This window comes from Equus caballus, chromosome 20, assembly GCF_041296265.1.
Source record: "Equus caballus isolate H_3958 breed thoroughbred chromosome 20, TB-T2T, whole genome shotgun sequence".
Lineage (NCBI taxonomy): Eukaryota > Metazoa > Chordata > Mammalia > Perissodactyla > Equidae > Equus > Equus caballus.
The window spans coordinates 14,414,503-14,436,117 of NC_091703.1; the positions used below are offsets into that span (position 1 = coordinate 14,414,503).

A 21,615-nucleotide genomic window follows, 5' to 3' on the forward strand; every position below is an offset into this window, starting at 1 on the left:
TTTTGGATGGTAAAATGCACTGAGTTTCCTATGTTTAGAAATTCCTTAAATGAAAGATATAAATTCCACTTCTAGTTAATCTGAAAAAGAATTATAAAATTTAACTATGTGTTTCTGGCTCCATTGTTCTTGCTGGACTTCATTTAGAGACAGTCATAGAAAGGATTCTAAATTGCTATTGGAGCCTAGGATAGACTCTATTAAGAAAATAACTACTTTATTTTTGAAGATATGCGTTTCCTAATTTTCCTACGATGAGCTTATGTGGCTTTCATTATGAAACAAATCATTTTTAATTAAAAAATATATTTTATCTGAGTTGGCTCAACTTAAAAGGTAGAATCAAGAATATCTTCATCATTGCTTTCTGGAAAATTGACATACAAAAAACATCATACTGGTGTTACCTGTGGTTGCTGAGGGTCTGACAGCATCCTTGGGAGAGAGCTTTTTGTATGTCATCCTTGACCATGTCCAGCCTGGTGTTCATGCATGGGTCTCCGGCCTGATGATCCCACCTCTTCTCTTTCTTTGCATCTCCATCCATGACATTTCAAACAGTCTCTCCCACACCCACTCCCTACCAACCACTCTGTGTAGCTTTGAAAGCTAGAATCTCATGCATTATCATTTTCTTTCCTGGATCTCCAGCTTCACCATCAAGTTAATTCTTTTACTCCTCCTCTGAGACAAGTGGGTTGCAAACGAACCTCCCTTTGCACTTGGAGGTATCGATCTTAACCAGAAATATTTGTGGAATTAAAATTCTGTTTTAAATTTTGTTTTTATTTTATTTTATTCTTCCCTCTTTTCCTCCTTTTTTTTTTATGTGAGGAAGATTAGCCCTGAGCTAACATCTGTGCCCATCTTCCTCTGCTTTGTATGTGGAATGCTTGCCACAGCGCTGCTTGAGAAGCAGTGCAGATGTCCATGCCTGGGATCCAAACTTGTGAACCCCTGGCCACTGAAGCGGAGCCCGTGAACTTAACTACTACGCTACCAGACCAGCCCCTGTTTTTATTTTTTTTAATTGTGGTAAATACACAGGACAGAAAATTTACCATCTTAACCATTTTAAAGTGTACAGTTCAGTGTCATGAAGTACATTCACATTGCTGTGCTGGCATCACCATCATCCATCCATAGAATTCTTATTTCCTGTTCCATGCTGCTACTACCATCAGGAAACTGCTATCCTAAAATGTTTAGCTGTGATGAGAAATGAGACTTCAGTTGCCCTGTAGACGCTTTGTCTCTTGGGACTGGACAACTGAGTTTTAGAAAGGTTCTGATGCATTTATAGGATGTGTTAGCCAGAAGGAATGTCTTCTTTTCTCTTTCTCTTTAAACAGCTCTGAGCAGCGGGTCCCCTGTTCCACTTCTTACCACAGCCCTGGTTTGCACTCGGGTGATGGTGTCACAAAAGCAGGACCTCTGGGCCTTCCGGAAATAAGACAAGTGCCAACTGTTGTGATTGAATGTGATGACAATAAAGAAAATGTGCCTCATGAATCAGACTACGAAGACTCTTCTTGCCTGTACACGAGAGAAGAGGAGGAGGAGGAAGAGGACGAGGATGACGACAGCTCATTGTATACCAGTGCGTGCATCCCAGGTCTTCACCGAGGTGGGAGGGGTGTGGCTTATGGAAAGAGAGCTGACTGAGCTGCCCAGCACTTTCAGTTCTAATCCGGGGTCTGGTGTCAACTGGCCCTGGGTCATAGGGTAGCTCAGTTAACCTCTTGGGGCCTCAGTTTCTTCACCAGTAAAATGAAAGGGTAAATGTTCTTCATGCATCCTCATAGCTCTAAAAATTGCAACACCATGCTACCACCTCCTACTTCTTAGATGACTCTTTCTTTCTTTGATTTCTTCCCTTGGGATGCAACAACTTTCCCTCAAAGAAAAAAAGGCAGGGATCCCTAAAATTCAATTTCAGGCTGCAAAATACTCAGACATACTAACCACTGTGTATGCAACAAATTCATTTTTAAGCATATCTCAACAACTTTAGAAGACCTGAATTTAAATTTTTTTAATTGAGGTCACATTGGTTTATAACATTATGTAAATTTCAGATGTACATCATTATATTTTGACTTCTATATCGTCTGCATCATGTTCACCACCAAAAGTCGAGTTTCCATCTGTCACCATAGATGTGTGCCCCTTTACTCCTTTCAGCCTCCACCCACCTCTTCCCCTCTGGTAACCACTAATCTGTTCTCCTTATCTGTTTGTCTGCTTATTTAGCTTCCACATATAAGTGAAATCATAGGATACTTGTCTTTCTCTGTCTGACTTATTTCATTAAGCATAATAGCCTCAAGGTCCATCCACATTGTTGCAAATGGCACAATTTCATGTTTTTTTATGGCTGAGTAGTATTCCATTGTGTATATATACCATGTCTTCTTTATCCATTCATCTATTGATGGGCACTTGGGTTGCTTCCACGTCTTGACTATTGTGAATAATGCTGCAATGAACATAGAGGTGCATACATCTTTTCGAATTAGTGTTTTCATGTTCTTTGGATAAATATCCAGAAGTGGAATAGATCATATGGTATTTCTATTTTTAACTGTTTTGAGAAATCTTTATACTGTTTTCCATAATTACACCAGTTTGCATTCCCACCAACAGCATAGGAGAGTTCTCTTTTCTCCACACCCTCTCCAAGACTTATTTCTTGTCATTTTAATAATAGCCATTTTGATGAGTGTGAGGTAATATCTTGTTGTAGTTGTGATTTGCATTTCCCTAATAGTTAGTGATGGTGAACTTCTTTTCATGTGCCTGTTGGCCATCTGCATATCTTCTTTGGAAAAACATCCATTCATGTCCTCTGCCCGTTTTTTGATCAGGTTGTTTGTTTTTTTTGTTGAGTTGTATGAGTTCCTTATATATTTTGGAAATTAACCCCTTATCAGATATATGATTAGCACATATTTTCTTGTTTAAGGCCTTTAAATGGGCTAAGAGAGAAGAAATGAAGAAAGCAAAGTTCAAAATCTATCATTCTGGCCATGAACAATAAATAAATTTTAGTTAAGTGTTTATAGACTGATATTTGGTCAACTTTTTAATTAATGAATTTATATAATAGCAGCCTTTTACTATGTATAAACTGTGTGTCTGACAACTTGCTAAGATTTTCTTCTCTTATCTGCGTCTTACAACACCCAGTGGCACAGACTCTATTGCCCCATGTTATGGATAAGGGAAGAAAGTGGAGAGTAGGTGACTTGCCCAGAGCCTCACATCTATAAAGTGGCAGCGCTGGGATGTGATGCTGGCTGCGTCTCATTGCAAAGCCCATGTTCTTAAAACCAGTGGGGGAAGAAAGAAGACAAGCAGTATAAAACAAACCCCAAATCCAAAGAAGGAATCCAGCAAACTTGCTGCTTCCCAGTCTCTTCCTCTTGCTTTACTTACCAGACTTCAGAGACCCAGCTCAATTCGAGCCGGTCAGAGTACTGGTGACCCATGAAATGATCACAGTAATGTCAAGGAGAGAACCACGGAGGGGCAGCCAAAGGTCGAAATGATTCACGAGTGGAAGGAGCAGCTGCTTAGCCTCTGCTCGCCGTTTCCTGCCAGAGCATTGAATGTTTTATACTACAGTCTCTCAACCTCGGCATTATTGACATTGTGGACCAGATAATTCTTTGTCGTGGGAGCTGTCCTGTGCATTATAGGATGGCTAGGAGCATCCTTGGCCTCTACCTACTAGATGCCAGAAGCAGTCTCCCCGCCAAACCCCAGTTTTGACAACCAAAAATGAGAACCATGGATTTATTCCAGATGGGAGGCAGCCCTGCCCTGGCTGCTCAGAACTTCTTATGTTAAGAAGAAAAAACAATCCCAGAATATTACCTATTTCAGTGACCTCAATTCCATTCCAAACTGACCCCACTCCGTCTGCTCAACTTTATTTTCCTTTACATATGCCCAGCTCCACTGGAGCTCATCTCTTTTGTTTCCTGTGATTACCTGGCTTATTCGTCATCTGTGAGCTTTCCTGCCTGAAGATGTCCACTGGCTTGCTGCCTGTTCACATCTCATCTATCCTGCAGGTGCCAGCTCCTCCTCCTCTGTGAAACTTCCCATTCTTACTACAGGCCTCTGTCCTCTCTCTCCCCTTTGCATTCTGTTGCACTCCACAGTCTGTCTTTGCCTCCTTTGCAATATTGCCTGCATGCTGGGAGTTCTTGGAGAGCAGAGATGCAATCACAGGCTCCCCATGTGCTCCTACTTGCCCAACACACTATTAGGCATGTAGAACATGTTGGTTGCAGGAACTCCATCAAAGTGGCCTTTGAGGCCTTAACCACTCTCAGATGTTGAGCCCATGGTGTCTGTCTTCCTGCCTTTTACCTTGTGGGCCACGGTTGGCCCTGTGGGAGGCCAGGCAGGTTTGTGTCAGCATTAACTGAAACTTGTTTCTCCCTTCTGCAGGCTCCCTGGCCATGAAGGTGTGCAGAAAGGACTCCTTAGCCATCAAACTCAGCAACAGGCCCTCCAAGCGAGAGCTAGAAGAAAAGAACATCCTCCCCAGGCAGACAGATGAAGAGAGACTGGAGCTGAGGCAGCAGATTGGCACCAAGCTCACCAGGTAGGACAGCAGACCCACCAGCTCTGTGGGTTTTAGGAGAAGAATGGAGACATCAGTCCTGAGTGTCTCTTGAAGAGGTTACTGCAGAAAAAGTCAATGGAAAACATCCCATTTTCTTTTCCAGGGTTGCTTCTATAGTCCTTTCCCCTTCACTCATCCAAATCTTGCAAATTTTACTTGGTTAAAAGTTCAGGGAGAAGCTGAGCGGCAGGTTTCCAGGGAGAATAACCATCTGTGGAAAGATCATCACCATCCAGGAGAATTGATGACCTGTATACATAGGAGTTGTCGTTTGATGAAGCACAAAGCAATCAAATAAATGCCCTTTCTGCTATATTATACAACCAGAAGAGGTCACTGGCTGTTAGTGATGCCTCATTGCTGAACTGTGACTTCTCTTGAGTGATTGCTCTTGTGTATGGACATTATAGACGGTCATAGCAGTATGTTATATTAATATGTTAACACCTATGTGTGTATTTGTAATGTAGGCCATGTTTATATGGTATTAGCTAACATTCGTGGAGCACTTAGTATTTGCCAGGCATTCTTCTAAACATTTTACATGTGTTAAATCATTTAATCTTTGAGCTGCCCTATGAAATGGACCTTTTTCTGCCCATTTTACAGATGAGAACACCAGACGCAGAGAACTTTAGTTACCTGCGTAATGTCACATGCAGTGGCCCCAGAGGGCTCCCTGTCTATAACAGTACTTATCACATGAGCCCTTCCTTGGTCCCAGGCACAGTGCTAAGGGCTTGATGCAATGTGTAATCGTCTCCAGGGTTTCATCCTGACTCTCCCTCTTACTAGCTCTATAGCCTTGAGTAAGTCACTTATTTTCTTTGCCTATGTTTCTGCGTTTGTAAAATGGGGAATGGTAAGAACAAACAATATAAGTAAAGCCTTTGAGACAGTGCCTGGCCCGTAGTAACCATGCAGTTAGCTGCTGCTGTTATTCCGTTTTCTCTACCTGACAACCCTGTCAAGCAGCATTCATTGTCATCTTCTAAGTACAGGAGAGGAAACTGGTGCATAAACAGGTTACAGCTGCAGAGACGTCATCCAACAGTGCGCTGGTGTTCTGCCCTCCCACCGGCCTCATTTCGTTACTTAAGGGCAGCTTCTTTCTCGTCATTGATTGGTTTACTTGTGGAGGAGGTTGTTTTAATGGTGCAGGGCTGTGTAAAATGGCCAACACTGATGGATGATTTGGCCTTGTGTTATGCACTCTTTAGAGTCACAGAATGAAAATATCTAACCACCTGCCACACACTCATACTCGTTGACTGCGGTAACATGTCCACACTTTGGTCATCCAGATCTCTCTCCATCCCTCAGTGATAGTTCTCACAGCACTCCGGAGAGCCTGTCCCTTGTTGGAGAGCCGGATTGTTAAACGTTCTTCCTTCTATTGAACTGATATCTCTGTCCATGCAACTCCCACCCATTGGTCTTATTCTCTTCTCTCTGCAGCTACACACAGCCTCTCCCTCTTGACATGCTTGCTTTAGGGTACTTGGAGACAATGATCCTGGCCTCCCCAAGTCTCCTCTCCTGGACTATGTATAGCCAGGTCATATCTCTGGGGGTGGGTGGGGTGGGTGGATACAGTTCTGGTCTGCTTCCTGACCAGCTTGTTCAATTTTACACCTAATACAAACAGGGCTATCCTTTGAGGGGCTAAGAAAGAGAAGGAGCACATCCTTGACCCCAGCCCCTCTGCACCCGTCTCCTACCTCCTTAGTGTGGGCATCCTTTATTGTAGTTCTTTCCCCTCACTTCCCATTCACCCGGCTCTGCTAGAGTACAGCAGAGCCCCAGGTATGTGGGGAAAATGGAAGATTTCTCTGCAGATGTCAGTGAGATGCCAGCACATCTGGCTGACCAGAGGGGCATCTTCTGTGGAGAGAATGAGAAAGATGGGAGATACAGAAAGCAGATGAGTTTGGTTGGCCCACATGTGTGCTGCCGGCCACTCTGCTTGTCCACTGTAGAGCCGTTCCACCTGGAGGTAACTGACAGGTAAAAGAGGCCCTTGTTCTTCCAGAACATACTCCCTAAAGAGAAACAGCCCCCAGCTTCTTGTGCCTGAATCCGTATCCATATACCACCGACATGACCGGCTGGCAGTGGTAGTGACAGAACCCAGAGATGGGAAGAGACATAGGTTATCCCTGCATTAGAAGAAGTTCTCTGCATTTGAAGCCTTATCCTTGTAAATCAACCCTTTCCTAACCCTTCCTCTGTACCAACACTTAAATACTGCTTAGAATTCATAAAATCCACTGAAGGATTACCGTAGTGTGCATCCTCTTCCAGCCCTCTTTCACCCTGGCCGGTAGAGGAAGAACACACACTGACTAGAGAGAGAAGGATGGAAGTAGAGAGGGCCGTGTGGGGCATATTCTAGGTGTTGAGCTGGCCTGCATCCTTGCCCTGAATCCACTTTGTCTTTGTTCACTCTTTGAACTAGGAGTTTATATCCTTATAGTAAGATCCGGGGCATCTCTGGCCAGATTACAGGAATTAGGTCTAAAGGAGAGGACATCAGGAGTGTTTAGCAGATTGACAAGGTTGTACAGAGTTCAGCAATCAGGTGGATAGGCCAAATCTGCGTCTCCGGGTCTTCTCTGAGGTAGTGCAGCCACTGATTCACACCCAGGGGGTTTAAGGACTTTTCCCTTTAGACTGAGAACCCAGCTTTGTGCTTCCAGCCACTCACTCACCCTAAAGCCAGGGCGGAGTGAAGGGGAAGTCTGAGAACCAGAAGGTGACGGTGGCAGAGAGAGAATAACCTGAGGTCAGGAGCCTTGGCTTCTACCTCTGGTCTGCAGTTCCCTCCATAGTCATTTGCCCTCCCTGTGCCTTTATTTCCTAATCCAAGGGGATTAGACTGGGTCATCTGATCGTCGTGTGCGAAATGTGAGCTTTATTATCATAAAAAGGAAAAGAATGTAGCAATCTGTTGTAGAGTTTGCATTTCTGAAACCACAGGCCTGCCGCCTTCTTTGGCTATTTGAGGTAGCAAAACTGTGCTGGAAAGCTTAAGCGCTTTGAAAAGCTTGCAGCCAAGTCTGCAGTCCTCATGGAGTAAGCAAGATATAAAACATAATTTTAGCCTGACAGTTTTAATAGCATAAAAAACCCAACAATTCAGCACTTCAAGAATAATTCCAAATTGGGGGTAGGGAGCAGAAACACCAAGTAAAATGATGTCAAGCATTAAGGCAGAGTTTCTACTTAAGAATGCAAAAATATTAATCTTCCAAAAATGTTTTCTCATTGATGCTGTTGGGCAGACTCTCCTGAACCTCAGTCAACAAGGCATCTGGATGTTTTGATGATAAATAACTATTTCAACCAACCGCCACTTGAGAAGTGTGGGCTGCCCTTGAGACATGAACATGATCAACTGGGTGCACCATCGCACTGCTCCTTACCAATGCAGACTCAGGATGGGTGCACACAGAACCAAGGGACGAACAAGGCCACCTGCCTGGCTGTGGGGGGGATGAAAATACCAGAACATGTATTTAAATTTCTTTTATATCATTCTTTTTAGGTTGATTGCTTGTGTCTATCTTCTGATGTGCGTCACCCATCAGTGCAGTAGTATTTGTATGTAATGTAGATAAAGAAATGGCATATGTGGGGATACATGCTTAGATTTTTATTGCTAGAGTTCTGAAAAAGCTTAGAGTCCACAGGTCTAAGGGTCCCTTCTCGGGGCTCTGTGGGCAGGTCTTTTTATCTCTGGTGACTTCTAGTCCGTGGAAATGTGGAGACCTTAGGGCAATTCCTTACCCACCAGAGCCCCCCCCCAAATGCAAGCGCATGCTGCTTTCTCTCTGGGTCCCTTCTCGGGCCCTTCAACCTGAACCCTAGGAAGTGGTCAGCCTAACTGTGTGATCTTACTATGAGATTCACTTCTAGTTCCCTTCATTCACCAAGCTTTTTATTCCCCTAAGAAAAATATTTCATGCATATGACTCGAATTTACCACAAAATCATCATTTAAAAAATTAGACATGGAGCCATGCTTCTCTATGTTCGTAGTTAGGGTGACCTGGCAGGGTGACCTCTTGATCAGCAGTGCCTTCTGGCCCTTCTCTACTTTCCAGCTTGGGGAGTTGATTGGTTAAAGAAGTGAAACCCCCCAAAGGATGGAGCTCAGGACCACTGGGAATGGGGTATTCAGGGACTAAAGAGAAGTTTGACACCTAAATAATGCTTTTGTTTCTGAAACATCCCTTAGAAAGTGAACCATTATGTAAGTTAGCAGGACTACTTATTTTACAAGGAAGGAACTAAGACTCTGAAACTTGACCTGCTCATAGTTCCTCAACAGCCAGTGCACTTAGGCCTCTTCTTGGAGAAGAGCAGCCTTCCCGACCCCGCTGGCCCAGGATCTCTCCAAGTGAGATCCTTTCCTCAGTGCCCTCCAATACCCTCTGTAATGTTTGAAGCAGACAGGGGGAGGAAAGGCCTGGAAACAAAAATAAAACAGAAGGTGCCTTGCAGCGTATGTAGGAGTATGTAATCTAAATTAAGCTCAGGAGTAAATGAGGATGTGGGCAGTCTGCCTCCCTGACACACTTGTTCCCCTAAAATAGCTCTTTATCCTTAAAATATCACCCTCCTACTATGGGTGAACTGTCATCATCTTTTTTGCTGTCACAGTTGACCAGAATTTTTTCAGCACCCATCTGAGCTGGAACAGCATAGCCCCCACTTAAAACTGAAAGCGTCTCTATGGGGAAGCTCTTGGAAGGCTTGCTTGGTTAGGGAAAGAATCTTTCTCCTTGTAATGTCCTTTTCCTAGATCTGATGTAGCCAGTGATTAAGGCCACTCACCTATGATTCTTCCCAATGATCAAAGGAAGATGCTGGCTTAATTCAAGCTACTTGGAGTATTAGTTTTCTAAAGCTGCCATAACAAGATATAGACAAACAAAATTTATTGTCTCAGTTTGGAGACTGAAGGTCTGAGATCAAGGTGTTGGCAGGGTTGGTTCCTTCTGATAGTGATGAGGGAGAGTCTTTTCCCTGGTTCTCTCCTGGCTTCTGGTGGTTTGCTGGCCATCTTTGGTGTTCCTTGGCTTGTAGATGCATCACCCTGATCTCTCCCTTCATCTTCACTTCTCCCTGTGTGTGTCTCTGTGTCCCAATTTCCCCTTTCTATAAGGACACCAGTCATATTGGATCAGGGCCCACCCAATGACCTCATTTTAACTTGATTGCCTTTATAAAGACCCTGTCTCCAAATAAGATCACATTCTGAGGTACCAGGGGTTAGGACTTCAACATATGAGTTTTAGGGAGACACAGTTCAATCCTTAACGTTTGGGGAAGTATAAAGTGGCTCTACCTAGAAATGCATGCTGGGCCCAGATAGATATCAAACATGAGTGAAGCAGGCGGTTCCAAGAGTGTTAACAGGGACTGTTGGGAATGGGGGCGAGACTGAAAGTCCACCCCTTATCTGAAAGGGCCATTGCTATTCAGCTTCAGCCCCCTGTCATTTTGCAGAAACGAAGGACCAGTTTATCAGATTTTCTGAAAAAAATATGGATTTTTTAAATCGAAATTCGAAATTTCTGAAACATTATACAGACCAAGCAGAATATATTTATGGGCTAAATTCAACCCAAGAACCACATCTCAGCCTGGAGCCCCCTGGTTTTAATCTCTGACCTAGAAGCCACAGTTTTTCCTATCTACAGTATAGTCATAAACTTTATGTGCGTGCACTACAAATTTAGTGGACGTGAGACAGAACTATTCTGTGTGTTATAAATGTAAATATGGAAGTGTGCGTGTGTGTGTCTGTAGCAATTTGAAATTAACATCCTGTAGGATCCAAATTAAGATGAATGTAGTTATTTATCTGGATTGATCATTAAAGCAAAGTACCACATTCCTAAAAAGAACTTTTGATCCAGCCCTTTCTGTTTGAGGAATTTAAGTCGGGTGGTCTTTAGAATGTTTACAAACGACTACTGAAGAACCCATGAAGTTGGATAAAGAAGTTGGTAGAAATAGTTGTAACTACTTTCTTTTCTTTAATGCCCTGGAGTCTGGGCATCAGAAGGATTTAAGGTGAAAGCACCTGGTGAGTGTTGATCGTTTGAATCTATAAGGCATGAAAAGCACACTAAGCACCGTGAGATAGAGCTGATGCAGGAGCCTCCCCTGAAAAGTACCAAAACTCCATCTTCTCTCCTCTTCGCTACTTATCATTGCCATCACTTAAACATCTGTTGTCTTTGTGGTGGCAGGGAGGTGGTGAATGAGATAGCAAGGTGGAAAATGACAGCCTGATCATCCCCCTGAAACCTGTATGTTATACTCTCTTATTTAGAATTTAATAATAGGCTAGAAAGAAAGAGTATTCTAGATCTGTATTTTATGCTCCTAAGTAGTTCACACTATAGGCAGTATAGGCAGAATATAAAATAATATGTACTGAGGATTATGTGCTGCTTTAAATCATAATACAATGTTCAAGGGAGAAAATTGAAATCCATTTTTTATGCTCGAACCACAGGCCATAAAATATAGTGATCCTGACTTCTAACTGTAGCTTGCACACTGTTTATGGTTTGGGAGAATTGGTGCTATGAGTCTGACACACCAGAGCCTAATTCCAAGGTGGCAAATGGCATCTGCCCCAAAAATCTGAGGACTGATACTAAGTGTGACCTGGCATCTCTGCAGGCTAGGTAATTTCTGCTGCTGCAAAAGCACTGTCTAAAAATAGGAATAACAATCAAAGGCTCTATGAATTTAATTCAGCTTTGACTGACTTAGCGCGCCCTAGACATGCGTCACCGTGAATCACTGGAAAGAAAGAAGGGAAGAAAATAGACTTGAGTGAGTTTTGGAGTAGCTTCCTTGTAGACCTGGCCCTTGCAGCCTTGCTCCGTCCTCGTCTTCATCCTCATCCTCATCCTCATCACTTTGGCTGTGGTGTAGCATGGAGTAGAGCCCAGCTTGGAAGGGACCAGAGAAAAATGGAAAGAGGACATTTGTGACTGCTCACTATCACGTCCAAAAGCCTGGATGGGAAGGGCTCAGATGAGTGGACTTTTTCTGTAGATTCTGAGACCTCCCATAAACAAAACTGAAATTAGATAGCAGTCACCACACTGAAGGTGAGTGATGGAACAAGCTAAACCAGAGTGAAAGATGACTTGACCGTAGCTATTGTGTTCTGCAGCATTTGCATGACAAACACGTGGACTCTTCAGGTAGCTCCGCTGCTTTCTGATGATTTGACGTCTCCCATTAACTCTGCACAAAATAGAAAATTCTTTGTAAAAGCCCATCAGAAATGCTGACATCTTTGGAAAGGTGCTGAGTTGAGCTGAGACTACAGCATTACCTGTCTGATGGAAAGTTAAGGGCAACCACATATTCATTGGGTTTTTTTTTTTTTTGAAATAAAAGGTGTGAAAGCTGCCCTAATAAGCTTTGAGTGAGGCATATTGGGAGGAGGTGGAAAAAAACTTCGAAACCACATGTATAGTGGTTCTGGCATTGAAGCATGAGCCACACCCATCACAGGGACCCACAGCCACTGAACACGTCTCAGAGCCTTGCAGTGAGGTTTGTAGCCTCTTACCCTCTCACCCCAGCCTCCAGCTGTTAAGAAATGCAGTGAGTGGGGCCAGCCCCATGGCCAAATGGTTAAGTTCGCGCTCCGCTTCGGCAGCCCAGGTCAGTTCGGATCCTGGGCGCGGACATGGCACCACTCCTCAAGCCATGCTGAGATGGCATCCCACGTGCCACAACTAGAAGGACCCACAACTAAAACTATACAACTATGTACTGGGGGGGCTTTGGGGAGAAAAAGGGAAAAATAAAAAATCTTTAAAAAAAAAAAAAGAAATGCAGTGAAGACTGAGTTCTTGACATTCCTGTTGCCAAGACAGAGTTTCTGAGCCCTGGCAGTGTGTGTGTGTGTGTGCGTGTGTGTGCTCATGCATGTGTGTGTGCATGTGCACATGTGTGTGTGTGTCAGGAGAGGAGTCAGGGCTTGCAAGCCCCACGCTGGATATCCAGGAACAAAGCCCCATCTTGTCAGGCCTCTATGTTGGTGACTGGCAGCTGTCCCAGCCGCCTGTACATTTCTCAATGATACAGTAAGTGTGGAGGACAAAGAGCTGCGTTTTGACCCAGCAGGAACAGAATCAATCTCAGTGTTTAAAACTTGCAAAGGTTTAAAAAAAAAAAAAAAGTGGCCATCACTGGGGGATAGCGAGTCTTGTTTAGTTTTCTATTTCATAGCTTTCTGAAATGGCTGATTATTCCAGCAGCATTTCAGATTGAGGCCCAGGGGATGGGAAGGACATAGCTATTTCAGCTACAGGCTGATCAGAGGATGGGTGAATCTTCCGGCAGCTCCATGACCACATTTTAAGAGCTTCCTCTTAACCCAAAATAGTTAGATAAGGGGAGGCCTTTTAGTTCCCCAGTGATTTTTCTCCTAATTGTTATTGGGATTCTCTGTGATGGTTATTCTTGTTTGTTATTAATCTGAGCAGATGGCAGAAAGAAAGACCCTGTTTCTTGGAATATTTGGCTAAGTAAAAGAAGAATCAACCTTTCTATGTTTAGAGACAACCACTCAGGGTGATGGTCCATGACAGAATATTATCTAAGACTTTAGAGCCCTTTGCAGTTGATACAGTACTTTCCCATCAGCACCACAAGCCCGCAAGGTGGCTGCTCTTGGGAATCCTGTCTTGTAGGTGAGGAAACTGAGCTAATAATCTTAGAGATGATAAGCAGCAAAGAGAAACACATCTTCCAAATCTGAGACTTTCCTCTTTCAGGTAAAGATGCTGAGAAAAATGTTGAGTTTGGTTTAATTTTTATGTTGAACAGAATTTCCCTCCCAGGTTCCTGTGCTTGGGTAAGGCTTGTGTAGGATGGTGGAGTTCTACATCGGTGGCTCAGGCTCAAGTATACAAATGTCCTCGAGGGAGAGATAAGCCATGGAAGGAAGAGGGAAGAGGAGATTTTTCTCCCATCTTGGAGCTAACTGAGCTTTTTATTGCATTTCAGTAATACTGTCCACACTAAGTAGGAAGGTCTGAATCACTTGATGCTGAGGTTTGGGTTTCAAGACACTTGTGTCTGATGCAATGTGGGAAGCAACGTGGTCCCACAATGTGATCCCTTGGTCAGTGGCATCAGCATCACTTAGGAACTTGTTAAATGCATGTTTTCAGGCCCCACCCAGACTCTGAATCAGAAATTCTGAGGATGGGGTCCAGAAATCTGCATCTTAGCAAGTGTGATTCTCACGTGCACTAAAGTTTGAGAGGCAGTGGTCTGGCAGAAGGAACAATCGAAGACTGTGAGGCTGAACCTTACATTGAAAGCTCCATCCACTATTTCCTAGCTGGGTTCCTGTCGAGCCTTAGTTTCCATATCTGTAAGATGGACCTCCCACCAAGGTCATCAGGAACACTAGATGAGTAAATCTCATTATTATAGTAGATAGAATAATTATACTAGATAATGAACATAGTTCCTTCCCTCTCATTGTGAATCTGAATGCCATGTTATGCTAGACTCTATCAGTCAGAATAAGTCATGCGAGTTGCCCAGACAGGCATACCCTGAATCCCAAGGGTTTAAGGCAGTAAAGGTTTATTTTTCACTGAAGTAAAGCCTAGTGTGCGGATCAGATGGCCTCTACCCATCATGTAGCCATTACATATTTGTAGAACGCATGGCTCCAACGTCTCAATAGCAAGGGAAGAGGGAGTAGAGGAGATGCACACACCACTTCTGCTCATAATCTACTAACCAGAACTAGGCTCAGGACCCCAGTCCACGGCAGGGGGGGCTGGGAAAGGTAGAGGAGCACTGGGGTATGTGATGAGCACAAGGTGGCTGAGCCTCACCTCCCTTGAGCCAACGCTTGTCATGGCTCTTTGTTTGAAGGTTGTGCTGGTCATGGCTCCAGTCATATAAAAGGGACTGTCACATCTCAAAAAGACTTGACTAAAAGACTTTTGTGGTACATATATACAATGGAATATTATTCATCCTTAAAAGGAAAGAAATCCTGCCATTTGCAACAATATGGGTGAACCTGCAGGTCATTATGCTAAGTGAAATAAGCCAGACATAGACAAATGTTGCATGAACTCACTCAATGTAGAATCTTAAAAAACCAAAACAAAAAAACTTGAACTCATAGTAACAGAGAGTAGAATGGTGATTACCAGAGGCTGGGGAGTGTGGGAAAAGGGGGAGATATTGCTCAGAGTACAAACTTTTAGTTATAAGGTGAATAAATTCTGGAGACCTAATGAACAGCATGGCAACTATAGTTAACAGTAATGTATACTTGAAAGTTCCTAGGAAAGCACATCTCAAGAGTTCTCACCACACACACACACAATGATAACTTACTGTGGGAGGTAATAGGTATGTTAATTAATTTGATTGTGATAATCATTTCACAATGTATACAGATATCAAAATATCACACTGTACACCTTAAATATATCCAGTTTTCATTCGTCAAAACTAAAAGTAAGTAAAAGCCTTTTCACAGTTGGCTGAAGGAAAGTGGCAGCCAATTGGCCATTGGAATGCTGAGACTGGTTAACCTGAGGGGAGCAGACCATGCGGAGAGTCTGTGAGGGTCTCTGTTGGAGCCAGTGTCACTACATGTCCAAGGTCTGCATCGATGAATGAATTGCTCCTGAGGTCTAGTTTAGTAAAGTGACTCATGGAAATCAAAATAATCTCAATTAGAGAAAAATGAGACCCAAAATAAACACTGCTCCTGTTTAAAGAAAAAACTAGCTTAAGTACAACTGGGAGACAGCACAAAGGAGTGGTGGACCTTGAGCCGAGTGAGTTTATTCTCTGTGAGTTTCAGGTTAACTTCCCAGGGACACGAGTTACTAAGGGAGGCCATGGAACCTCAGCTTCAACAAATTGATTCTATTGGAAAGTATTGATTAGACATCTGCTGTGTACACAACAGTGTACTAGGTATCAGTTAAAAGAGCTAGATAATCATCCCTCTGAAAGGATCAAGACTAGCTAGTCAAGGAATACTCATTGTTCTCTGGTTTCGTCTGGGAGAGAGATGCTAAAGGCAAGTTCTGTGGAGAAAATGTGAGTCTATCTGGAGCACATTCTTCTATTGGTGAAAATTTATTTTAGACTATTTCTCTTTCCATTCTTTTTTAAATGTTCCCGAAAGAATGGGGTTGGGGCAGGGCTCTGGGTAATTTAAACGTTGAATAGTCTAAACATTTGATTCAGAGTTATTTTCTCTTATGAGCATTCCTATGAACAGCTTCAACTCGAGTTGTCAGGCCACTTTTCTTGCAGTACATTTTCTCCTTCTTTCCTACAATCTTTTGATCCCCTTATAAACTAAACAATCATAAGAATGTGTCATTTCTATCATACTTTTATCCCTGAAAGGATCTCTCAGAGCCATTTGTGAATTTACCAGGAGGCAATGAATAAACTATGAGTTAAATCATCTTATGAAGCATCCAAAGTATCTTTCAAACTTTGGTTGAAAGATAATTTTGTTGCATGGAATCCTACCGCAGAATCCGGTCCAGTGCGTTCAGGCTGACTTATTCGGAGATTGTTTTTCACTGTGGGCTTTGTGCCTGTGTCTCAAGGAGCCCATTTGTGGGTTTCTTCACATACTTCACAACTGCATCTTCTGGATCTGAAAAAATAATGGAATTAGAGCTCCAGCAGACAGTCATTCTCACTGCCTTTAATACCTTTAATTTTATAGATAAAGAAACAGAGGCCAAAAGAGGTTAAGCTGCCAGCCAAGTTCACATGGTTATTTCTGGCTATACTAGGATGTGGAACCAAGTCCTCTTTAAGAAACATTTTCAGTAATCAAAAGGCCTGTGATAAAAGGAATCCTTAAATTCTCCCCTCGGTAGGTTCTTCCATCCCACTTGGCTAGAAGAATTAAATTGAGTTCAATGCATACATGAGAGATGTTTCCGCATGTAGCTACCTGCTAGTTCATCACAGCTGAGGAAGCTTCATTAATAATTTTGAAGAAAGAGCAGGTACTTTGGAGGATTCTTCAGCTGGTGCTTAGTTTGGAGTTGGCCTATTCTGGTGATTCCACCATTCAAATGATAAATGAAGCGCCGATCATTTATACTTATGAAGAATTCTTTGTTCTTTGTTTCAATGGGGAAGTTGGCATTTCCAGTCTCCAGAGTACTTCCCGTGGTACGTAGTGCTCTTTCTCACCTACCAAATTTGGCTTCGGGTTTTTATGTGATTTTTCTGCAGCTCCTCTATAGAGCTTGCACGCAGTCCTGAATATTTAAATAGCAGAACTGGATCACAACTGAGAAATGTGCAGTCTAGTTGTTTTCCATGTGTCCCCGCACATCTTTGTTTACTGGCAAAACACCTCAAATCTCATGCAAAATGCTAATAAGGTAATTCACTTTATTTATCTTCATTTTGTTCATTTCACTCTTCTTGGTTAGAATGCAAAGATTTTTATAATAGCCTCGAAAATTGCATATATGCTAACTAAATAGTAACTTTTAGACAGAATATAAACAGGAAAAATTATCCAAAGATACAAACCCTGGAAAATCGCTTTTCCTTCTGATTCTAAAGGCAATTCCTTTGACATATAAGTGAATACGCTTCTATTTTAGGAAGTGTGATTCTGAAAATTTTGTGTTCAGTGCCCATTGAAACATTAAAACAATAGTTCTTCAAAATGGGCAGCCTTGTTAGTTCCTTTGGAAAAAAGTAGGCAGACAGATAAATAGTGGGTGCTGACGGGTAATCAATGTGTTTCATAACTTTTCAACCTCCCATAAATCCAGCCGTCCTTTTGACTGTTCTGATTTCCCTTGTTTTCCTCCTCTTCATGTTGTAACTTATCAAGCTCCGTCTTAAAAGATGCTAAGACAGGTAATTGCATCTTCCTGTGTATTAAAATTACGTACACCGGAGCTGCCCTCCCCAAATTTGATTGAACCATTGAATCTGCCACCTACACGGTCCAACCCAAGAAGCCGGGTCCATGTCCCATCCAAGAGAAGCCATGAGCTTGCCCTCCTTAAGTGACTTGGTGCTGCCTTTATATTTGTCGAAGTTGAGTGGGTGGTTTCTGCCTGGAGCCTGCCATGTCAGCACAGTTGGAGCACCTCCCCTGCCCAGTGTAGGCTCTCGCTCTGTCTGGGTTCTCTGTCACCTTGCTCTCTCTATTCACAGTCCTTAACCAACAGAGCCATTCAAGAGCCACAGCCTGCAAAATCTGATTCTCACCCCACAGTCAACAGCAATGCAACCGAGAGATGCTGAAGCATTTCCCATGAGGGAACTGTAAAGTCATGTAACTTTGTCTAGGCAAAAATAAAATAAGTCTATTCATTTTTTTTAAAAGCCTATGTATAATGTCGGGTTTAGACTATCTAAGAAATTAGTTAAAATTTGTCATAAATTTATCTCATGTGTTACATGATATCAGTTTACTAATTTATTAATAATAGAATGCTGAGGTATATGTAAAAATATATAGAACAGTTTCTTAAACATTAAAACTCTCAATTTCCATGAAAGTTTTCAAGCTGCCTGTTTGACAAGTAAACTTGATTTAAGGAGAAATTCTGATCTTTATGTCTGTCAAAGTCATCCTCCTGTTGAGTTGATAAGGCCCTAAGGCCATGGACCCTTTGAGAGGAGCTAAATCATCGTTGGAAGCCCAATTAATAGATGGGCAATAAATCCTCTTACAAGAAGCATGTTCTTAGCTGCCACAGTGGAGGAACTCATAGCCACAGCCACACCCTGCAGCTGTAATCCAGCTGGAGAGCCACCAAAAGTCTAATCCTCACATGGGCCAAAGCATGAGCAAGGGACAGATGTCCGGAAGCCACAGTGGAGCAAGAGAACTCAGCAGAGAGAGAGTGTGTGTAAAAAACACCCAACAGTAACCAAAACAACATGCCAACTAAGAAAAGCCAATGCATCGTCCAGATATTTTATTCATGATGATGGTGATGAAGAGGAAGAGGATATGATGTTTGGGCTTCCATCCTGTACTGCCACCCACAGTCCATAAATCAGACTGTACAATGGTTAAAGACTTGCCTAACTGTTGTTAGTCATCAGCATCATTCTCTGTGGCCCCTTGGCAGTGCTGTTTTTCAGTCTAATGTGTTGAAGGACCAGCATATTACATCTTTCTTATGGGGGTAAGAGCTACACAGCACATGACTAAAGAATCGCCTGTTTTGCATTGAGGAACCAAAATAATTTGCATTGAGTAAGCTCTGACAGTTCTTGTGGTTCCACTCCACTGGTTTATGCTTTACGGACAGCGTTTTCAGGCACTGCTGACACGCTAGGCCAGGGGCCGGCCGGAGGGCCAAATCCGGCCCACCACTTAATCTTTGTAAATAAAGCTTTCTTGGAACACAGACTTGCTTTTCATTTATGTAATACCTATGGCTACTTTCACATTATAGTGGCAAAGTAGAGTAGTTGTGACAGAGGCCATGTGGTGCACCAAACCTAAAGTATTTACTGTCTGGTCCTCTGAAGAAGAAAGAGATGACACATTTAAATTTCTAGACTGAAGACTTAGAGAAGATGGCCTTGCTTTCACAGTATTGACACTAGATCCATTTGAAAAGTACATAAGCTTAAAATATCTCCATTAGAGGGAGAAATTCTATTTATCTTCACACAAATAGGTTTTTCTTTGTGCTAATTTCGCTGATCATCAAAATGGTTCCATTTACTTTTACTTATTAGTCCAAATCTGAAGCACCATATTGCTTTACAAATTATCCTAGGGATACTGTTCATTCTTTTCCATTTGATTTATTACCTGAGCAATTAGAGAAGCTATTTCAAGGACAACCAGGTACCATCGAAAGCTGTGTGGCTCAGCTGTTGGCCAGCTAAGAAGGGCCTGCTTCTCCAGGAAGGAGAGACAGGGAATTGATTTTAGCAGAAGATGCGTGTTGTCTCAAGAAAGAAAGCACCGCTGCAATGCCAAGCAGGCCTCCCTTGAAAAGGAACATCCGCAGGGGATGAGTGTCTTCTTGTTTATGCTGCCAAAGCCAGATTCCAAGGCCTGCAGGAAGAGGCGGGGGCCAGTGAGAGGGACACCAGTGAGTAGAAGTCAAAAACTAACATGGGACTCCTTGAGCGCAAGACAGGCCTAACCTCAAAACTCTCACCTCAGGACAGGTGACACAGGTGATACCTAAACTAGGTGTCTCGCAGATATGAAGAGAGATTGTGGCAGCAACTCCAGCAAATTTCAAAACCATAGATTTGTGGGATGTGTGTAAAACTGGTGACGAGAGACGGACACAACACTTATGGCATGAAGAAAGCCATGTGTGTTTTTGATGCACACATAATGTCAGGAATCCGTTTTCTAACTAGAGAAAGGAGGTGCTGAGAGGGGTCCCTGGGTGTTGCTGTGGTTGATCCTGTCCCCTCCACCAGCTTCTCCGTGAACACGGGCCTGGCTGAGAAGGGTGGCTTTCAGGGCTCTGAGTGGCCGAGTGTTCCTATCCCCTGCGTAGGATGCTGCTTTCAGACCAGCTCAGCCTCCCAATGACCCCTTGTTGAAGACACAGTGCGGTCAGGATGCCGGCCGCTCTCGGCGCTCTCCTGGAAAGAGGCGATGGCTCCTGACTGAGGAGAATGTTCTACAATCAGCCGTTTCCCTCAGGATGGAGGAGGGTGTTTATCTGACACCTCAGGAGTTGGTTTGGCGGTGCCTCCTGTGAGGGACAGTACAGTCCCAGCCCAGGGCTGCTAATGGATTCTGCCCAGGTTTTCCGTGGCTCCTTCTGGGGCATTTCGATGTGGAGATCTGCCTGCTTGCTTGCTGGTGCTGCCGTGGTCTTTGACTTCCCTCTCGTTTCACATGTCGAAGTGCACGTGCAGGAGAGTGAGGGTGTCTGTGTGCTGTGTATCTGATGTGCCCAGAATGTGAGGAAATAAAACAAAAAAGGACATAAGGCAGGGAAGAGGACGTGGACTAACATTCACCAGGCTGGGAGCTGACAGCCCTGTGGTAGGTATGTTATATAAATTCGTGGTCTCTTTTTAGGAACATATTTGAGGGGAACAGTCTCTTCTCACAAGGGATCCCCCAATGCATTGGGTCGATAAGGCCAAGAAAGCAGTGAGAAATCATTTGTATTTGTTTCCTATCTAATCAAGATAAAGTCTACTTGAAGCATCCATAGCACTCCCCATTTTTGCGTTCTTTTTCCTCTTTCCCTTTCCCATATAAGTAGATCCTTTCCTGGACCAAAAAAAAAACCATTCCATTATTCCTGACCGCTTTAAAATTAACAAAAAGATTTTCAAAGAATGCGAAAATGCAAATCCAGACTGGTTAGACATTCCTAAAACCCATAATGCTACTGGGGAGAAAAATGGGGTGTGTGGTGAGGAGGGGGTCCTTTTTGTTGCATATACACAAAAATGTATTTTGTGAAAGATTATCAGGCCACGGGAAAGCACTTATAGTTTAATGAGAATAACCACATTCTGTGCCACTCCTTTGGGCTGTCAGGCTATTGGTTTAAAAATGAAGCTTCACATTTAACATTGTGGAGAGATGTCTCAGGAAACAGTAGAGGAAATGAGATTTTCATAAAAGAGAAGTATAGAAAACTTTGCAAAATAATGTGACCAAAATCCCCTCCACTCAAGCATCTGAGACTCATTGGGGCTTTTGTGTTTTTGTCTCCAGGTTTCTAAACAGCATGGGATCTCATCTGAACTTGAGTTGTTATTTTTTCCAGAAATAGGAGTGCAGGAGAGGCCCTGGGAGGCAGCTGGGGAAAAATAGCTACAGACTCATTCAATGAAGAGGGGAAAGGAGGCCAGGGGATTCCTGCCACCTGTCTGCTGGCTTCTGCCTCACTTCTACCCTCAGACCCCTCCTTGGGAAGTGCTAACGTCCCCGA

General features: G+C 43.2%; 1 protein-coding gene across 21 annotated transcripts in view; it reads left to right on the forward strand.

The window, feature by feature from the left end:
• Positions 1–21,615, forward strand: part of PHACTR1 (phosphatase and actin regulator 1) — a 499,921-nt gene that overhangs the window by 450,287 nt on the left and 28,019 nt on the right. For all 21 annotated transcript variants that reach the window (XM_070244098.1, XM_070244095.1, XM_070244093.1 and 18 more), the window contains 2 exons: positions 1,353–1,600; positions 4,462–4,618. In XM_070244098.1, the coding sequence (XP_070100199.1) occupies positions 1,353–1,600; positions 4,462–4,618 (405 nt within the window). The remainder of the gene's footprint in view (positions 1–1,352; positions 1,601–4,461; positions 4,619–21,615) is intronic.